This window comes from Zonotrichia leucophrys, chromosome 1 (assembly GCF_028769735.1).
Source record: "Zonotrichia leucophrys gambelii isolate GWCS_2022_RI chromosome 1, RI_Zleu_2.0, whole genome shotgun sequence".
NCBI classification, from domain to species: Eukaryota; Metazoa; Chordata; class Aves; order Passeriformes; family Passerellidae; genus Zonotrichia; species Zonotrichia leucophrys.
The window spans coordinates 67,977,655-67,997,278 of NC_088169.1; the positions used below are offsets into that span (position 1 = coordinate 67,977,655).

The window sequence follows — 19,624 nt, forward strand, 5'->3', positions numbered from 1 at the left end:
TTATAGCCATGAAAGATTATGTATATATCAGAGAAACAGTTTTCCAATGTGTATGTTTATTTTCCTTGTTGACTTTATAATGCTGGTGCTTTGCTTCTGTCTTTACTTCCACTTCACCCAAGGAGTTCATCTGAGTAATTTGTTTCCACACAGAATGCCTTTCAAGAAAATCACAGATTTTCTTGAATCTTGTAGGTTGTAGATGACCTCAGAGATCACCAAGTCCAGCCATTAACCTAACACTGTCAAGTCCACCATTTAACCATGTCACTCAGTGCCACATCTGCATCTACACACCTTTTAAATACCTCCAGGGATGGTGACTCCACCCTTCCCTGAACAAACAGCCTGTCTCAATGTTTGGCAGTGATTTCTGTGAAGAAGTTTTCCTTAAAATCCAATCCAAACTTCCCCAGTGAAACTTGAGGCCATGTCAGGTTCTTTATAAATGCAACATGTCCACTTCCCTCCCACCAATAGATCCACAGCCTTTCTTTAGGTAGCTGAACCTACACTGAGAGTACAGTTGCCTCATTCATGACACTGGCTCATCCTGCTCTGGTCATGGAGCACAGGGTGACACTGTCCAGAAAAGCTTTTGGAGATCTTTGCTCACAGAGGTGAACGTGGGATGGCCCTGCTGAAACATGGGACTGCTGAGGAGGAGGAATGGACCCAGCATCTAAACATTTCTGCTTTCTGTGAGCTGGTTTACATGCTTCAGCAAATAAGACGTGGCTATATCAGCAGAGCGTGTTTATCTTTGGCTGCTGTTTGACACTTCCACTTGCAAAATTGTTACAGCTGGAGTTGTACGCAAATGATTTCTTTATTATTCATAGCAGCAGGTGCTGCAGCAGTCTTTTGGCTAGAGTTGTACTCTCTTGGTCTGTGGTTTCTATATATTTGATTAGCTGGTGCCATGCTGTTCAGATGGGTTGCTAGTCCTCCAATAAATGTATTTTGTTACACAATCGGTTATATAGTGCCTTATCATTTCCATAAATCACTTTTAGTTGGCAGCTTTCTGTTGCCACTTGAGATTGTTCCAGCAATAATTTGCATCCTTTTTTGTATGGCATCCTAAAAAGATCTTGGAAGTTAACATAGTCTGGGTATGATTTTAATAGCTGGTGTCCTTCTGGCAGCACTAGAACACACAAACCAGTTATCCATGAAGGACTGACATATTTATTTTCAATTCACATATCATTTATGTATTCTTCAAGAAGTGCTTATCCAAAGATTCAGTATAGCAATTTAGGCATCAACCAGGCTTATGCCAGAATTATGATTCTAAAAATCAGGTGCCTGTCCCCAGGCAGGGTGATAAACAACACTGCAGCTCACTGAAGACTGGAGAGACAATATGATATGCCTCACTCAGAAAGGCATCCCAAAAACCTGGCACACTCATGTGGGACCTGCCTGTCCCTTGCCAATTGACACAGCCCATGCCTGAATTTCCTACTTCTCTATGGAAATGACATACTTTGCCACTAATGAAACTCAGCCACTTGTTATCTTCCCATCAGAATTGACCACTCCATTTGATCCCAGCTGGCTGAAGATAGGTCAGCTTCAGCTGCTGCTCAGGCAGACCTTGCAATGGAGCAGGAGGCTCTTTTAGAATGAAATTGCCTTGCAGAAGGCAAAAATAAAATGTACCCTAGCTGTGCTTCCTTGTTATTAAGAGAGATGCCTAATCAATTCGGTTTCATGCTCAGAGGAGGAATTTTCCAATATCTCAGTAAAATTCTTCATTAGATAAAAGATAAATAAAAAGCCTGTTTTTATAGACAGATTCTTATCAAAGCTGCAGAAGCAATATTGACTGAAGAGATAATGGAGCACTTGATGCAACTGATGGAAAGGTGCAGATGGTTGTCCATGTGTGGACAAGCAGATAACAGGCAGAGGGTGTGTCACTGCAAGGCACAGGAATGTCTCTCTTTTCAGCTGCCTGCATATTGGGCACTTCACACTGGTACCTGGAGGAATCAGTTCACCCTTCTGTTTAATTTTAAAAAAATTTAGGTGCAGTTTCACCCATTATGCTAGTTTCATTTACAGCCTGCATTGCTGAGAGTTGGTGATCTATGAAAGGAAATGCATTTAATCACTGTCAACAACCTCCTCATTTGGGCACTGAAAGCTATTAAAGAGAAGAGTAATGGACCAAGAGGTGCATCCAAGTGTGGTGTTAATGGCACCTCTTTCATTTAGCGTGGTAAACTCAAAGCAGCAAAGTGAAAAATATGAAGAAAACAACATGGCAGGTCAGTTTGCCCATGAGCCTCAGGCACAGCAACCCTCTCTTGGTCACTGATGAGCAGGAAACATACATCTACCTTCCCAAGCCACAGTGTCCTGTTTCTTGCCCGTCAGTAGAGCTGCCTACAAAACTTTTCAGCAGCCTGTCTGCTCCCTGAGCCCCACCAGCATTGCAAGATCCTTTCAGGCATGTCCCAGTGTGTTGCACCTTATCTGCTTGTAGAGCGTGCTCCTAGACTCACTGCAGGACAGGTGAACCTGACCTGAAAATGGGTGCCAGGTTTTCATTAGCAAACAAAATATCTATTGTGCATAATTTTTATTGATAAGCTCTGGATTTTATGCTTTGTGTAAGGTAGTGATCATTAATAATTACATTGATTGTCATCTTGAAATGTGGAACTTATTTGAATGAAAACAATTACCATTATTAAAGAAAAATCACTTTCTTACAGATGCTGTTTCAGAAGCTGTGCAAGGAAAAAGCAGGTAAGGCTGCATTACATCTTGAAAGTTTCTTGGTGTCTTGTGTAACCATGTGTGCAACTATGGAGGACCCAGGGAGTCTCTGCTATGAAATGGGTGTTCAGTGCATTCGTGACAATCGCTTCCATGCTGCTGTTCATGAACCTATTGGTGTAGGATTAAGGTGGTTCTAAGGCAAGCTGATAATTCATCACCTTTTGACTTACACCTTGCAAGGTAAGTTCTGAAATAGTGGGGATAAACCCAAGCATTTGTTACTGGTGTCAGAGTGGGACTGAAGGTCTTGCCATGGCACTGGTGCGTGCATGTGTCTGTGTGTGTGTGAGAGACAGAGAGGTGAGCTGAGATGAGGAACACCTCAGAGCTTTTTCTGTCTCAGCATTCACTCAGCAGCTGAATCTGATGAAGAGGCTCATTGCAGAGGCATATTTTTCAAAAAAATCCAACAGCCCCCTGGGATCCACACGTCCCAATTGGCCGAGTCACAATGCCTGATTTCTCCCTTAGCAGGAGCCCACTATCTGGTTGAAGCATTTTTCAATATTAACAGCATTAGTGAGTTTGACCATTATGAGGAATTATTTGGGGCCAGCAAGGCACCAAGACCAGAGCAGTAAACAGAGCTAAATGCTCAGATACCCTGAGCTGCACATACATTATCATGCCAGGAGCTAAGGAAAGGTTTGGATGGACAGATATGTACACACACACAGATCCTGGTTCAGCAAGATACTTAACACACAATTAAACCCTCATTTGACAAAACCAATTAATTGCAACAGGCGTAAGAAACTGCTTGGATGATTTGCTTAATTGAGAGTAAAAGTCCTTATTAAATTGTAATGAAGCACAATTAAGAAATACAGAGAAAAGGAACTGCTTCCCAGAATGTGGGTTACTGGGGTTTAATAACAGCCTCAAAGTTTTGCAAAAAATAATGTTCTCAAAGTCTAGATGAATCCACCTTCACACAAAAGCCTTTGCCAGCTAGGAGTATTTCAGTCATAAACCAAATGACCTCTGGAATCACCCATTTCTGACTGCATTTTCTGTTTTGTTAGTCAGGATGTATGCAGATTGTGCCAATTAAAAGGAAAGAATTGGACATCACTGCTGTAATTACTCCTCTGTCCCTAGATGACTTAGCATCATTTTTTTTTGCCTGAAGGACTAGTTTAAGCTAGTATGCTCACTCAGTAATTTCTTCTTGCATCTGTCTCTGATCTAAACTGCATCCACAGTTCATTCCAGGGGCCAACCTTGAATCATTTAAAATCAGATGAACGCGGCTTTCTGGAGTCGATTTCACTGATTCAGTGGCTCTGCTGGCAAACATAGTGGCTTAGCAAAATGACAGAAATCCTGGCCTAGAAAACTCAGGTCTCTGTAGGCAATTCCACCCTCATGTATTTTAATTCAGGTCAACAAAACATAAAGGCTTCTGAGCGTAGTGTAAATGTACATTTTTTCATTGGAGCTCTATACACATTAACTCTTCCTGCCTTATGATTTGGATGTGGATTTAGTCCATGATGGTATTTGCCAATGAAACACATGCCTGGGTTTTTCCAAAGCTAAACAAATTTCAGAAGTTCTGAGACTGATTAAGCAACTGTTTTAATTGTATTCATTGTTGGATCAAAACCTCTTTGTGCCACTGAAGGCTCACTTTATAAAAAAACAAGTAAACCTGTCAATGGCACATGCATTTTAAATAAAACTAATTATTTTAGCAGTGTTCCCATTTTATTGTATGACTGATTTTTAATTGTTTTACCTTTATGACAATATTAATTTTGTCATGCAAAGAGATAAAATTTAGTGCCCATCCTAATGATAGAACTGTAGGATGATGGCTGAAAATCTGATGACTGCAGACATGAAAGAAGAATGACAGGTCATTTTCTGACTCAGTTTGGTCACTGAGGTGAAACTTTAATCATAGAAATCTAGCATATGGTAGAGCTGGTAATAAATTTATCATTAAAATGCTTTTGGCAGAAAATGTTCATTTCTTCAAATAGAACATTTTACAGGAAAAGGTTAGCATCCATTAATCTATTTCAAATTGTTTCTGTAAAATAGGCACACACTTCTCAGCATGCAATTATTTAACAGTCTTCAAAGTGAGAAGTGTTAGTTTTTATTGAACTTTGAAATTTTGGCATTGAAATTTGTTACACTTAAATATTAAAAAAAAAAAGGAGAGAGCTAAAAAGAGAAAACCTGATTTAAATTATAAAAAGGGAAAATCTATGTATTGAGCTAGGGCACAAGGGTTTCCTTCAGATTTGCAGTTGCTAAACATTTCTGATATTTTCTGTGCTTTCTGGATAATAAATTTTCTAGTTTGGAATTTCTTGCATGAGGAGAAAACCTATCCTGCCTGTATCAGCCATACACAGAACACAGCACTCACTGTTCTACTCAAGATTATTTTCTGCATCATTCTCCCCTTACATCTTATTCTTTCTCATTCTCTTTTGTCATTTATTCTTCTGATCCCTTTCTTGGCCAGAGCTCTAGAGCTCTCAGAGGCCAAGAGGGTCTTTTCCCAGAGTGCCAGTGGGTCACCCTGCCCTCCCCACCAAAGAGCACCTATAATCCTATCCTGGACATTCCCGTCCTGGACAATTCCATTCCATTCCATCCCATATTTGCATGTGAGAGGGAAAAAGTTGCCCTTTGGAATGCTGTTCTCTCTCTAGTTGAGTTTTATGTTGCTTTTTCCCCCCAGATTAATGCAAAATTTTGGGGCTTCTATTACCTGGATTTCTAGTGGGTGCCCCACAATATGTTAAGCAGGATACCCAAAATGTGTTGTAGAAAAGCTACAGCTGCACAGACGATCCAGCCCCACCAGGGAACCTCATCTGAAGTACCAACATTGCTGGCAGTGTCACTGCATGCTGCCAGACCTGGTGTCATTACTTCCAGATGTAATGACATTGGTACTTAGTGCGTGCACTGGAATTAATGATGATCTAACCATTCAAAAAAAAAAAAAAAATGGTGAGATGTCACTATAGGACATGAAAGAACACAAGCTCACCACTGTTCTCAAGGTGAAGGAAAAAAAGGGAAGTTTATTTTCTGACTCCAATATTTATAGTTTTCCAAAAGTGACAGTGGATTGGAGGATGACAGTGCCACCTCTCCAATGACACTGGTCAAACCAACAGTCCATCAACTCTCTCCTCCTCCATAAAGGAATGCAAAAGAATGAGTTATTTACAGAGAGTGTGTGAGAAAGTTCACTACAAGAATGCCAACATCAGAAGGCTTAGAAAATCTTAAAAAACCAGGGTAACAGTGAGATGTGATTCTTGAGGCATGAATTTATTCTGCTTTCTGTTTTCTTTAATCTTGGCAGGATGCAGCATGAGCTGGTGGCTGCCTGGGGAATGGGGCAGACACAGAAACAGAGGTCAGACACCTCCAGGATGAGGCCTTGGGGGCCAGGGATGGCCCAAGGATGGGATGGGATGTCAGTCTGCAAGTTGGGTCACATGGCTGGGCAGGGCTGTGGCAAAGAACAGCCCTGCCACAGCATCGTGGGGCTGGGATGGACAGCTCTGGGTTGGGCTAAAATGGAGTTCCACAAAGTCTTGGAAATTTATATATTTATATAATTTCACACTGTTAAGTAAATACAGTGTTATTTGGACTTAGATCTAGGCTGCAAATGTGGTGTTGCCCTCACCCATTAAGATGTAGTTAGCAAAGTGCAAGGGACAGGTCCAAGAGAGGACAAGTTTGGAGTGGAAAAGTTGGTTTCACACAGACAGGCTCACCCTTGGCCTGAGGTGAGCAAGTTGTCTCTTGGCTTTCTGTAGAAGTGGTAGACAGGAAGGCAATTCACATTTGTACAGGTTGTATATGATGGTATTAATAAGCAAGTGTTACAAATATACAAAAAAATACCCTATTCTGTGGCTTTACCAAACTCCAGATTTATCCACTGAACTCTGCTTTCTTTGGGAATGAATGTGGCTATCCTGGTGATACCTGAGGTTTCAGCCCGTAAACCACATTCCTGCTCTCATTAATAGATGATGCCATCAATAGGACTGCCCCAGTCCCATCTCCATGCAATATACCACTCTGTTCAAGTCATCATCATCATCAATGCTTTTCTTCTCATATTGCCAGGTACATAACACCAAACCCAGTCTGCACCACCTATCTCTTCTGCCCTTGCAGTGTAGGAACTCCTAATTGTCTGCTGTGGTACCCCAGAGATCACCATGCTTAGCTGCTGCTCTTGCCATCAGATTGCTGATGGGTTTGTAGGTAGCCTGTGGCAATCACTACTAAAACCTGGCTGACTGATGCTGTCTGTGTGTCCTTACTATCCCCCAGTGTGTGTCTTAGTAAAAAACATTCCACTCAGATTGAGCATTGTAGCTGCCTAATGCATTTTAAAGTTATCACCACATAGCTCAAGATGACTAACACAGAGCACACTTCATCACTGGTAGGGAAAGCGAGCCCTCACTTTGCTGACAAAAATTTGAAGTCGGATTAAAAGCTGACACATCCTCTATTTTAGTGGTATGTATGAAACACTAAATATAGCAGTGTGCTCATGTATTTGCTGATGCATGGTAATGTAGTCTGTAGCAGAACAGCAATGGGCTGGCAAGGAAGATGGTGCACTGCAGTAATACGATAAAATCCTCATGTGACCTTGGCCGTTTCAGAAGTACTCCACGGATAATTGTGTATCCTTGACTGATATAATGCAAAATTCAAACAGGGGCAGCAGTGGTCCCGGGGCTTTAATGAGCAGCCTGATACTGCAATATTTGCCCAGGCATAATGCAAATTGATTTCAAGGAGAGGTCTCCATAGTGTAAGAAACAGAACTGTGCTATATAGCAGCTGTATATGATCAACTGCCAACAACGGGCCTGATTCTGGGAAATGGGAGGGAGCTGTGACTCCATCTGGCCCTTGTTAGAAACTGAAGGTGCTTGATTCATCGCAAAATCAAACCTGAGTACAGTACTTTCAACTGATTACATATTTTTTATGTTTCCTTAGTCATAAAAGGTTTTATGCTCATGGTTTTATTTTACCTTTGCTGCAGTCCCTGGCCAGGAATTATGGGCTAATCACACTCCGAACAGGGAAATGGATGTGGCTCATAGAACCGTATCCTATTCTGGGATTTTCCTCTTGCTTGGGGGGGATGGAGGTGATCTCTTTAAGCTTTTCACTTGCCATGGATGCCTGGCAAGTGTGCTGGTGGTGGAGCTGAGGCTGTGACTGTGAAACCCCTCTTCTCATCCTCTTCAGGGGGGAGCAGCAGCTGGATTAGACATTCAGCAGTGCCTTGCAAGACCTAGGCAGTACTTGTGTCTCATTCTGTCATTACTCCAGCTATAAAAGTTTATCCAAGATGAAAACCTGACCTTAAATAACTGGAGAAAATAAAACATCCTTATCCAATGATCCCGTGCACTTACTAGAAAGCAGAGCAGGGTCACTTTGACATGTTTCCAGCACAAAGTGGAGGCGCTGGCTTTGGACTGAGAAATGAACAGGCTGTTTTCCTAAAGAGTGAAAGTAAACTACTGAATAAACCCAGCTGTTTGGTGACCTTGGCCTCTTAACTAGTTATGCTCTGTGTTGCTCAAATTAGAAGCAGGTAGAGTTGGTGCTTGTCCTGCAGACAGTGCATCAGAGGGTCATTTCATTTGGCTCCAGTTCTAACTTTTCTGCAGTGCCAGTTTGGCTTCCAAAATTAGGCAGTGAGATTGCCTCTTCCATTTCATAATCAGAAATTATAGAACAAAGCCCTTCTTTGTTCTTCTAAAAAGGCAAATCTTTGCTACTCAGCTCTTACTGATGTATTGGGGTAGTGGAGGGCACTGGGATCTTCTGCTCTCAAAAGCAAGAGGAAAATGAGATATTGCTGTTTCTCAAAAAAAACTGCACAAAACAGCCAGGTATAGATTAGAAATATATATGTTTACTTTTCTAGTATGTGAATTATACACAAAAGCTTGATTCATTAAGAAGTACTCTGAATTTTATGTAAGACATTTCTAAAGCAATAAAGCAGCAATGTGTAAAAACACTTTATACCCATGCAACTACTCAATGTCATTCTAAATATCTTTTCCTTTTTCTCTGCTCCATGGTTCTTCCTGTGACTTTGATTTTTAGTCAACATTTTAAATAAGATAGAAAAATACTGAAAATAGAGATGATAAATATTAAAAATAATATCTAGTTTATAATTATACAAAATATAGGTCGTTTCAGAATGAATATATTATAAATACTTTTCCTAAGTCAGTTTGGTTACAGCTTGGACTCCTGAGGAGAGCTGAACACTAAGCAGCTGGTAGAGGAGCTTGGGTTTGTAACAACTCGAGATGTGACAGGAACCTTGCTGTAAAAGGTGATCTAATTCAGATTGATAAATTGCTCTAAAGTTTTGCCTCTGTTGGAATTAGGTGGTGTTGATTTCCAGCAACTAAGTTCATGGAGACACAGGATTCTTGAGTCATATTTTTCTTTGGCTGAACAATTGCCTGACAAAGGTTGTGGACAGACAACCATATTCAGCTCCTTTGCTCCTGAGCAGCCAACTTATTTTAAACTGGGGGCTTCCAAGAGTCGTGGCAGAAACCACATTTTGCCATTTAACATTTATTCCAAAATCAAGAAATGCCTGGAAAATTTTCACTGAATAATAATAATTTAAAAGTATATTTGTTTTCTGTTTCAATTAGACCTTTCCCTCAGACCTCTCTGCTAGCCACAATGCAAGCTATGTCCTTGTGTTTTATTTCCTGTGCAAGACATAACTGCAAAAGTTTGAAGGTTAGACAATTTTTAACCAATGTTAAAGTATACAAGCAGCAAAATAAACATTTAGCTTTTTATTGTGCTAACTAAGCATTAAAGCTCTGAGACACACACAAACAAAGAATAATCTATATAGTAGGAACCTTTTGTCTTCACAGAAAGCATTTCTAATGGGTAGCAGTTCCAACAGTTTTAGTGTTTCCCATTAGAAAACATCTCCATTGCAATAATTCTTTAGGTTCAGTTTTTGTTATTTAACTCTTTAGTATCAGTTCCTAAGGATTAATGTTTAAGGTTTTGTGCTGCATCAGAGTGACATGCATCATCTCTCTGAATAGCTCAGCACAGAAGATGGATTTTGCACTGATTCTTTGTTTGCAAGTCAGGCAGGAAAACACAGAGAAAAGCTTCTGGCTAGAACATACTGCAGAGTATTTGGGACAATAAAGAAATCAAACAAAGCAGTTAGCTTCTGGACTTTTGCAACATAAGACCTTTTGTGGGGTTGCAGTCAGACCATGCCACTGTTCCCTGCTATTGAACAACATGCTGTGGTGCAGGCTCTGCTCAGAGGTGGTGGCCATGGCTCAAGGACACAAGGACACCTCCTCTCCTGTGAGCTACAGTGTCTGTGCAGCTGGCACTGGCTGTGAGCAGAGGCACCTCCTTCACTTCTATGAGCACCATGGAACTGTGGCTCATGCCAGAACCGAGCACAAGACCTCCAGGCATGAGCCTCAGCAGCTTGTAACGGGGTAATGACTGCATTAATTAGAAGGAAGTAATCACTGCATAAGCCTCTCCCTAAATGTAATGGGACCACTAGAGGAGGACAAAGAGCTATGTAGTGATGGTGTCAACTACTCAGAAACAGGAGCCTTTTTAGAAGGCTTCTCAGCTGAAAACCATCCAGTCTCTGCCCTTCCTGTTCTCTGTATTAGATTCCACCCAGGCCAGCAAGTTGCTATGACAGAAATGCACATATAGATGCTGGTATTTGTTGAGTGCTCAGCACAAGGCATAAACAAATTAGTAAATTCCACCATGCTGTCAAGGCACCACTGAAATGCAGCCAGAGGAGGAGACTGGGGCTGCATATGAATACAAAAGACATACCAAAGCCATCCTATGTATCATTCCATTGCATACAATGGCATCTGTCAGTTGTGATCTTGGCTCTGTGTCTTTATGAAGGCAGAGCAATTGGAAAGGCAATTTCAAGAAAACAGATGGCTAAAAGGTTGCTTTTCAAGTGGGCATTATTAAGTGGATCTGAATCTGCTATTCCAGCCTTCATAAAGTGTAGGCTTTTGACATAGAGTTTGGGAAGGTAATGGCTGTAGGTTTTTATTTTATATTTATTTATCTTGGATATATACCTACCCTGGAATATTTCTTGGTTTCCAAAGACACTGTTATATAAGGTTTCTATGATTTAACTCTGAGAAGTGAACTGATTCTAGCACAGAATCTTGCAGGTATATCCTATAGAAAATTAGGGATTTTTCTTTGTAGAGTGAAACTCTCTGCCAGTTGCAGTCACCAGTAACTTTTTGGTATTATACTTAGTCTCTTAATGATGCTTTTTTAGCTGTAGAGAAAATTATTTGTATCTGTAAAGAAAAATAATAGCCTCTACTTTTCACAGATTTCAGAATCAAGTAGCTGAGGAAATGGGAGACTCATATATATATATAATGGGAAATATTATATTTCATAAAATGTATGTAGTTCTTTCAGGAAACTCTTAAAATGCTGCTTACTTGGATTACTAATAAGGTAATTTTTAAATTTTTTTAACTGAGGTAGTGACAATTGGCCTCAGGCCCAGAGTAGTGTCCTTGTGAGCACTGTACAGGCAGAACAAAATCCTTCCCTCACAAGCCTTATAGCCTTACATTATCATGGATAGTTTTTATGCAAAAAGGTGACTGAAAACATTTATATTTGTTTCTAATTAAGCATTCAAATAATTTCTCAGGGGCTTATTTTCATGCATGTTGGTCCATGCTGGTTGGTGTCCAGGTTACAGTCCCCATCCTGCCAGGTGCTCTTTGCTGTGCCATTGATTCATGCTAAGCTTGGCTCCAGGAAGGGCTTGCAGTAGCACTGTGGCTGTATGGAGAGCTTCCATACCTGCTCGTGCATGCCCAAAAATACCTGAGGGGTCAGCATTGGCTCAGCCAGCTACAGCTCAAGGCTTCTTAGTGCAGAAAAATCAGAGAATTAGTGTCTATGGGAAGTTGGTAATTCACTTCTGTCAAAGAAAAATAGAAGGGTCTGGGGTACAAAATAGGAGGGAGAGATTCAGAGAATCATTTGTTCTGTGCTTGCTTCCCAAAGCAGTAAAGAAGGAATATGGAGAGAAGTAATTATAACATCCCCCAACCAATTGGTCTTTTTCCAGCCTTCCCCAGAATTAAGCATTTACTTTCCCAGAAGTAAATGCTTTACTGTCCCTGCCAGGACTCCATCAAGAAAAGTCACAAATCTTGATTTCCAGGCTTTTTGAGTTGGCAAAGCAGGTATAAGGCCACAGGTACTTTGTCATCACTCTTTGTCATCACTAGCAGAGTACTGATATTGAGATCTGTTTATTTGATAAATATATAGCACATAAAGTTAGCCATTACTTTCACACACTTTTCTAGTCTGCTGACCAACACATAGTCAAAATCTTTAATTTACAGCTCTCTGGACTCTCATGTGGTAAGAAAAAAGTAAGATGAGTTTCCAAAGTTAAAATAAACTTCTGGTTTATATTTCTACCTATTTATAAGGCAGACAGAAAGGATGCATTACACTCCATGGCTGGATGATGTATTGGAGAACTCAATATATTCAGTAGCATAGTTTAAAGTGCACCTTTTCAGTTGTTGCTCTTGTTGCCATGATCCTCTTCTATGACTCCATATTTCTTATTTTTTATAACAACAACCTTATAGGGATGACATCCAGAGTATTAAGCTACACCTAGGTGAGTGTACACAGAAATATGTGAGAGTGTCTCTAATTTGCTCTGATGTATATATGATACATATATGTAAGTATAGTATACAGTGCTTCCTTGAGTATTGATAAACCTTGTGTCTTGTGAGGGCTCAAAAGGAAATAAATTTACTCTGCAAGTGTTCATTTGAAACAGCTACACTTTATTCTTAAACAACAAAATTTGGATGAGAAGAGAGGAGTTCTTTCCAGTGGTTTTGTTCCCTTGGGTTTGATCCTTCTTGTAGCAGAGCCTGGCACAGTGTCCTTGGCAATGTCAATGGAAGCCAAGTGAGCGATGGAGTACAGGAGTTCTGGGCTGCAGGGCTGTCAGGCTGAATTGCTGTCCTTTGGAAATGGCAGAGCCACCTCTGTTTACAGCACTAGGTTTATGTCATCAGTATTCTTTTGGATGTCACAGAGAAGCTGCTCCTGGGTTCTGGCAGGAAGCACTCCCCCACACCCACTTCAGACTTCTTCTCTTTGCCTGCTCTCCTGTGAGCAAAAGCTCTGTCAAGAAAGCACCTTTATTTGGGGCAGGAACAGAGGCAGCTGATACTCAGCTAGTTATTTTGATTGCCTGGCTGGTAGGGGTTGGGGGAACAGATAATGTCAAGATTTCCTCTGCATTCCAGATCTGTTTTCCTCCTACAGTTAGCAGGCGGCGAGTGTGACTTTTCCCACTCAGCTTTTCCCACAGTCAGTAAGACTTATCTGACAACGGAGTTAGTGTCAACTGTCCAAAACTAACTAGGAGATATCTTCCTTTCACCACTCCTCTGCTGTTATTGCTTATCAATGTCACTCTCCAGCTTAAATGACTGGTTAATTTACAGACATACTGAGACAAATTCACGTCTGTTGCAGCTTCAGTGGGCTCAGTGAAGTTACGCTGAGTTTGGCCGTAGGTGTCTGAAAAGCACAAGTGGTAGGAACGTGATACTAACAGAAACAAGAACATTGCAACAGTCAAAACAAAAAGGAAGCCCTGAGCCTTGGCAGGATGCCCATTTCAGATTTCAGAGTGTGATCCAACAAGGTGTTCATGTTTTACAGCTCGTGCTGCAAGAGAAAAGCTGTTATTCAACAGCAAAACAATTCCTACATCTCCACATCAAAACACAGCCCATGTTAAAAAGCAACAAAAGACGAAACAAGTTACAGGCTTTCAGAACACAAATTCTATTGAGAATCATGACGAATTTGCTTTTAAATCTATTAGAGACTTTGAAAAGACTAGAGTGAAACTGAAGCACACTCAACCTGAGATTTTCAAATGAGTCTAAAAGGGTTGAATACTGAAATACTACTAGGATTCCACAGAAACAGGAAATGTGAGATGGAATAGATACCTCCAGCTTTACCTCCAGTCCAAGATGGCTTTCTAAGAACCTCTTCTGTAACTGGGGTAGAGATGCTTTTTTAAATTGTAACATCTTTTTCAGCTAGATCAAGTCTTGCTCCATAGACCTACTGTAGCACCTTTTCTAGACAGCTGGTTTGGGATGGAATGAGATATCCTCTCAAGGACGTGTTTCCAACCCCCCTTCCAATCTCCCTCAATTCTCTTTTAACAGTGGGTGTCCAAAATTCAAGGAAGGGAAATCTGTTGCTTTTGAAATTTTATTGACATTTCTCTTTCACAGATGAAATTAAAATGAATGAAGTGCAAACCCAAGCATTCTAAATTTAACTCGGTTAATTCTGTTAACCTGGACTAGCAGTGCAAACAGAGATCATTCCATGGACAACACTTTGTTCATTGCTCTGCTCACTCCTCTACACCATGCACAAATCCCTCATACTGTTTTTTTCTGTGATAGACTTCTGGACTCCCCTGTATTTATTCCCTTTCTCTACATTTTCTTCTTTGCAAAATCCAGTTTTAGTTTTCCTCCTTACCACTATTTAGTTTCTTCTTATAGTCCCAGCCATTTTAGAGTCTGATTACTGTCCTGCTTATGATGCCCTAAAGTGGCTTCCCTTCCCTTCCCTTCCCTTCCCTTCCCTTCCCTTCCCTTCCCTTCCCTTCCCTTCCCTTCCCTTCCCTTCCCTTCCCTTCCCTTCCCTTCCCTTCCCTTCCCTTCCCTTCCCTTCCCTTCCCTTCCCTTCCCTTCCCTTCCCTTCCCTTCCCTTCCCTTCCCTTCCCTTCCCTTCCCTTCCCTTCCCTTCTTCTGCCTTTCCTGTTGGCTCTATTCCATACCTCTATGTTGTCCACAGCATCTTGCTCCTCGCTGGCTCTCAGTGAAATGGACAAATGGTTCTGCAAGGTCTCTAAACCCATGCATAATACGTCTTCTCCATCCTTGCAATCAAAACAAGTCCTTGCTTTTCTTTCTGCTGGTTATTGGCCACACCATGGTCTATCATTGCATCACTCATGGACTATGTCTTTTTGGCTGGCTGGGGATTGGCCACCTTTCTGGGTAATAACAAGCAAGGTTTAAAAACTGAGGACCAAAAGCTGAAATTCCAGATTCCTGTTTATATTCCCAGATGATGACTTGTACCACATCTAAAAATTGGAAAGGAACTTACACTCTAAGACTTAGGGGCACCGTTTATAAAACCATGAAATTTTTGTGCCTGGACAGATTATTTCGTTAATGCCTTTTCCTTAACAGACTTAATGCTTGGATGTGAGTCCATTCTGGAATCTTTTTTGCAAATAAGAGACAAAGAAATTTCCACTGTGAGAAATGGAGCTAAACATGGAAGTGCTGGAACACATTCATCAGGTTCAGCTGTCCAAGGCTGATAAAATGATACCCATTTTTAAAGGTGAATAAAAGTCATTGTGGGCAACAAAAATAATTACTGCTTCCCACATTAATTATCATATGTTTCTGAAAATAACAAAGCAATCTATAACATTCCCAAATGAGAATACAAATGTAGGATCCAGTATGGGTTTGTAAAAAGAAAAAAGAAGCTGGTTTTGCACAGAAAAACAGGAAGAGATAAAACTTATCTTGGCTTTCAAAACTAATATTGCAGAGATATTCAAAACAGAGATGAAAAAATGTGAGAAATCAGTGTGGGAAGCAAATTTTGGTCATAGAACATAAACTTCATAAAAGATCCAAAGACACATAAATTGAACTTGTCAGTTTTCAGAATAAAGAGAGGCTAATAATAGGTTGCCCAAAGGATTTTACTAGGGCAAGTATCATTTAAAGCTTCATTATCTTGACAAGTGAGTGAACAGATGGCAAAATCTGTAGCAAATTCAAGATTTCCTAGGGTCCTGAGGATTAGAAAGATTTCTGAATACCAAATTCAAATCACCAAAACAAGGTGATTTGACAACCTCAGTGAAGATGGGATTTCAATTTACCGAAGTGTGAGGTAATGTTCAGGAATGATTTGAAGTGTTCACTGATACTGCATACTTAATGAAGTGTTACCAGCTCAGAAAAATATCTAGGCAGCATTATGGACAGCTTAATTAAAACTGCTCTGTGAAAACAGCTGTTCAATTTGCAGCACTAGTTGTGAGAGCAAATAAAACACTGATTTATATGAAGTATAAAAACCAGCATTGATATTATTATAATGTAATCATGTAAATTCAGGGAACTATATTACAGTGATGCCCACCATCATCAACATTACAAAAATGTCTACAAAAATAAACATTCAGAGAAGTCAGTGAAGGATGGTAAGCAGGGGAGATAGAATCAGTTTACTTGCCTCATGAAAAAATGTGGCACTAAATTCCTATTCACCTTCATAACGATATCCAATATATGCAATATTCAGAAGCAGCAGCACACTCTCTGTGCTGGAATCTTTTCCCCTATTAATGTGGATCATCAAATCAGCAAGAAGTGGAGGGTTTTATGTTCATGTATGCTTAATAAACATGGTGAGAGTACCCATACTAGATGAAAATTTCCAGTGAAGGATATGGCAATTTTTGCAGTTACTTCATCAAATGAATAACTTCATTATTAATGTGAGACTGTCACTGGTGTTTGGTTTAAATTGTGGTGTTGATTTGTTAGTTTTTTTTTTTTAAGAATGATTAGAGTACTTCTTTTGGGAATGGAGGCTGTCCCTGGTGATTATTGAAAAGACCCTAAGTTTCAGCAATTCTACACTAAAAGGGTAATTTATACTTGTGCAAAGCAAAGTAAGAGCCTATCACTACTTTCTAGTAGCACATACAACCTATTTTGCATTTATCTTGCCCAGCTATAAAAGATAAGCTATAGGACAGGAAAGAGGTGGATAACCCCAAATCTACTCAAGTCCTAAACAAGGATAATGTTTCCCAGTTGAAACAGTTTTCTTTACAACTTGACTGGCAGCAGTGAAGTACTTTAAATCATTTTAAAACTATTTAGCAACATTTCAGAATAGAAATAGGGAATAACCTCCAGCATGAGTCAGAAATAGAGTGGTTTTTGGTTTCCATATTTACTTCTGACACTTTTTTTTGCCTTTGGCATTGACAGTCACATATTTTTAAGGCCTGAACTCTGAAAGCATGTATCTGATAAATTTGATCAAGCCAAGGATTACTTAATATAAATGTTCTCTGTCAGGTAAATTAACTGATCTTCTGTCTCAAAAGCTATCACTGTGGTAAGATCCCCTTGAGTTATAATCCCTTTAGCACCTATTCTCCTAGCAATTTTCATGGGGTTTTGTAATGTAAATGAGTAAAAATATGCCCTGAAATGTAGAACAATCTCAAGTAATTACTGCTGAACAGATTTGTGTCAACCCAAAATGACAAAAAGGTGTTGGAATGAATCTGCATGACAGTAGCATAAGTAAACAAGATGAGCAGCAGCTGTACCTGCAGCACTGTAAAGGTGTTCCGACATCATCTCTAGGAACTGATTTCACTAGAAGTCATTGCAATACTGAAAAAATGAACTCTGGAACCAGCAACACATACAAGGGAAGTAACAACCTTTTCTTGCCTCCTGAAATAGTCCTGAATGCATATCTCCTTCATTTGCATGGCATTTAAATAAAGTCAAGGAGAACTATCTTGGTGGAGTCTCAAAAAAGTGCCTACTAATAAGAGGGGGATCAGGCCAGCTGAACACAGTGTTTCAGGGGGAGCTCAAGCCTGCTCTGTTCTTTCTGGAATCACCTTTTCATGTAATTATAAATAAAAAAGATGGTGCTTTCTGGCAGGCAAGGGGTGGCACACTCAGTAGAGAGCTGTGGCTGTGATCTCTGTCATCATTCTGGTCACATCAGTGTACACAGCAGCAGGTGATGGGGAAACACCTCCTCAAGCTCTCTCTGCCTTTGGTATGCTTGGCCAAGTACAGAGCAGTCCCTGCTACTGCCTTTCTTGGGAATTAAGTTGCTTTACAATATACCATTTTCAATCCAAAAGAGAAAAGAAAAATATATTTTCTAGCTGTCTCCCATGATCTTTGATGTTACTGTTTATAAAATAGTAATTTAATGTCACTATTAAAATTCAGTTATGTGAAAAGTATATGAGTGCATAGCTAAGATTTTTTGCCTCTTGCATGCAGAAATTGGAGCCTATTTGGAAGACTACAAAAAGTTGTGCATTAATTTCTCACAGGTGAGTTCTTTTACATAGACTGTAATTCTCTAGCACCACATCACTGCTCCTATAAAGTCTGCTGCCTACTATGCAGTGGCACCTTATGACTTACCTCTTTGAGCATATGTGGTATAGTCCACATAAAAATATGACACAGTTTTGTTTCCAACATAATGAATCTTGAATGAAACTATGCCATTATGCAAACCCCCTTACATGCAGTAGGCAGGAAGAGTACAAGCAAAAAATACTAAGGTGAAGGATCTACAAATTTGTTGTCACAAATGCTTTTTAGGCTTGCAATTCATAGCTGTGCTTTTGCCTACCTGATTATAGGAAGTGCTATTGGACATCATTTGGTAACTTTTTTTCCCCGAAGCTTTCTGTAATGCTTTCAAAGGCAGTGCTACAGTGCTCTGTTTTTCAAGCAAAAAAAGTAAAACCCTCAGCAACTCAAAGTAAACCTTTCTCTGCATAGCTCTAAAAACTGAAACTGCAGTTGTTACTGCTGACTTGTTAATATAACACAGACAGGGACATTTCCTGGTTACTGTAAACACTGAAATGCTTTTGGAGTTAATGGAATACAGGTGCTGCCTGACATTACCAAAATGTTCTCACAGAAACAGGGATATTTTTGAACAGAAAGAGCTGCAGATCCACCTAGTCCAGCCCCTTCTTCACAGCATGAATATCCTGCTTCTCAGTGGGAATACCCAGATATGTTAAATGTCATGAAACAGGCATTCTTCCTAAGCTTAAGCTCCTTTATACTCCCAGGAATGGCTGTACCACTCAGCCTCCTGGAACAGAGAGTTCTGTAATGCCAGAGCTGGGTGATGGAGTGGGCTTAGGCAGGCTCTGAGGCGGCTGGGAAACCTTCCCAATGGAGCTGTGGGAAATGATGCTTACAATCAAATCGTCACCAGCCTTCACTTCAAATGAGATTCAGACAATACTGTGGACAGACAATTAGTCCTTCTTTATTGTGGAATCAAGAAGAAATTTAAAATCAGCTTTAGTGATTCAAGATCCTGTAGAACAGTTGAGGTTAATAGGGATTGGCTTGGGCCCCAGCCAAATTTTGATTCTGGCCATTCTGATCTTCCTACCTGAAAGTCTATCCCCTACTGCAACTGGCCATAGCACTCTTTATTTACTGGCCAAAAACATGAGTGCCATTGTTTTTTAATTCTACCAAATGTATACATTTAAAATCTGTTAAACAAGTTTAAATAGTAGTTGTGTGGCCAGTGATGAAGGTTGCAATATACTGATGCTTGGCAATATGCTGCCATCAGTCAGTAGCCTGATTACTCAAAAGGCGTGTGTGCAGAGAAGTATTTGCATATCTGAAAAAAAGTTCTTACTCTCACAAGTAAATTAGTTTGGGGAACAATTTGCTTGCATTGTTGTTAGAACCTGCTGTCAACACTGATCATGTTTTCCTGTGTAATCCAGGAGAGTTATAAAAAAAAGAAAGAGCAAAATCTCCCAGGTCTCTGAACCAAT

At 40.1% G+C, this 19,624-nt stretch overlaps 1 protein-coding gene across 1 annotated transcript in view; it reads left to right on the forward strand.

The window, feature by feature from the left end:
* Nucleotides 1–19,624, forward strand: part of STARD13 (StAR related lipid transfer domain containing 13) — a 282,314-nt gene that overhangs the window by 115,900 nt on the left and 146,790 nt on the right. Inside the window, exon 5 of the mRNA XM_064716212.1 lies at nucleotides 2,730–2,763. Within this exon, the coding sequence (XP_064572282.1) occupies nucleotides 2,730–2,763 (34 nt within the window). The remainder of the gene's footprint in view (nucleotides 1–2,729; nucleotides 2,764–19,624) is intronic.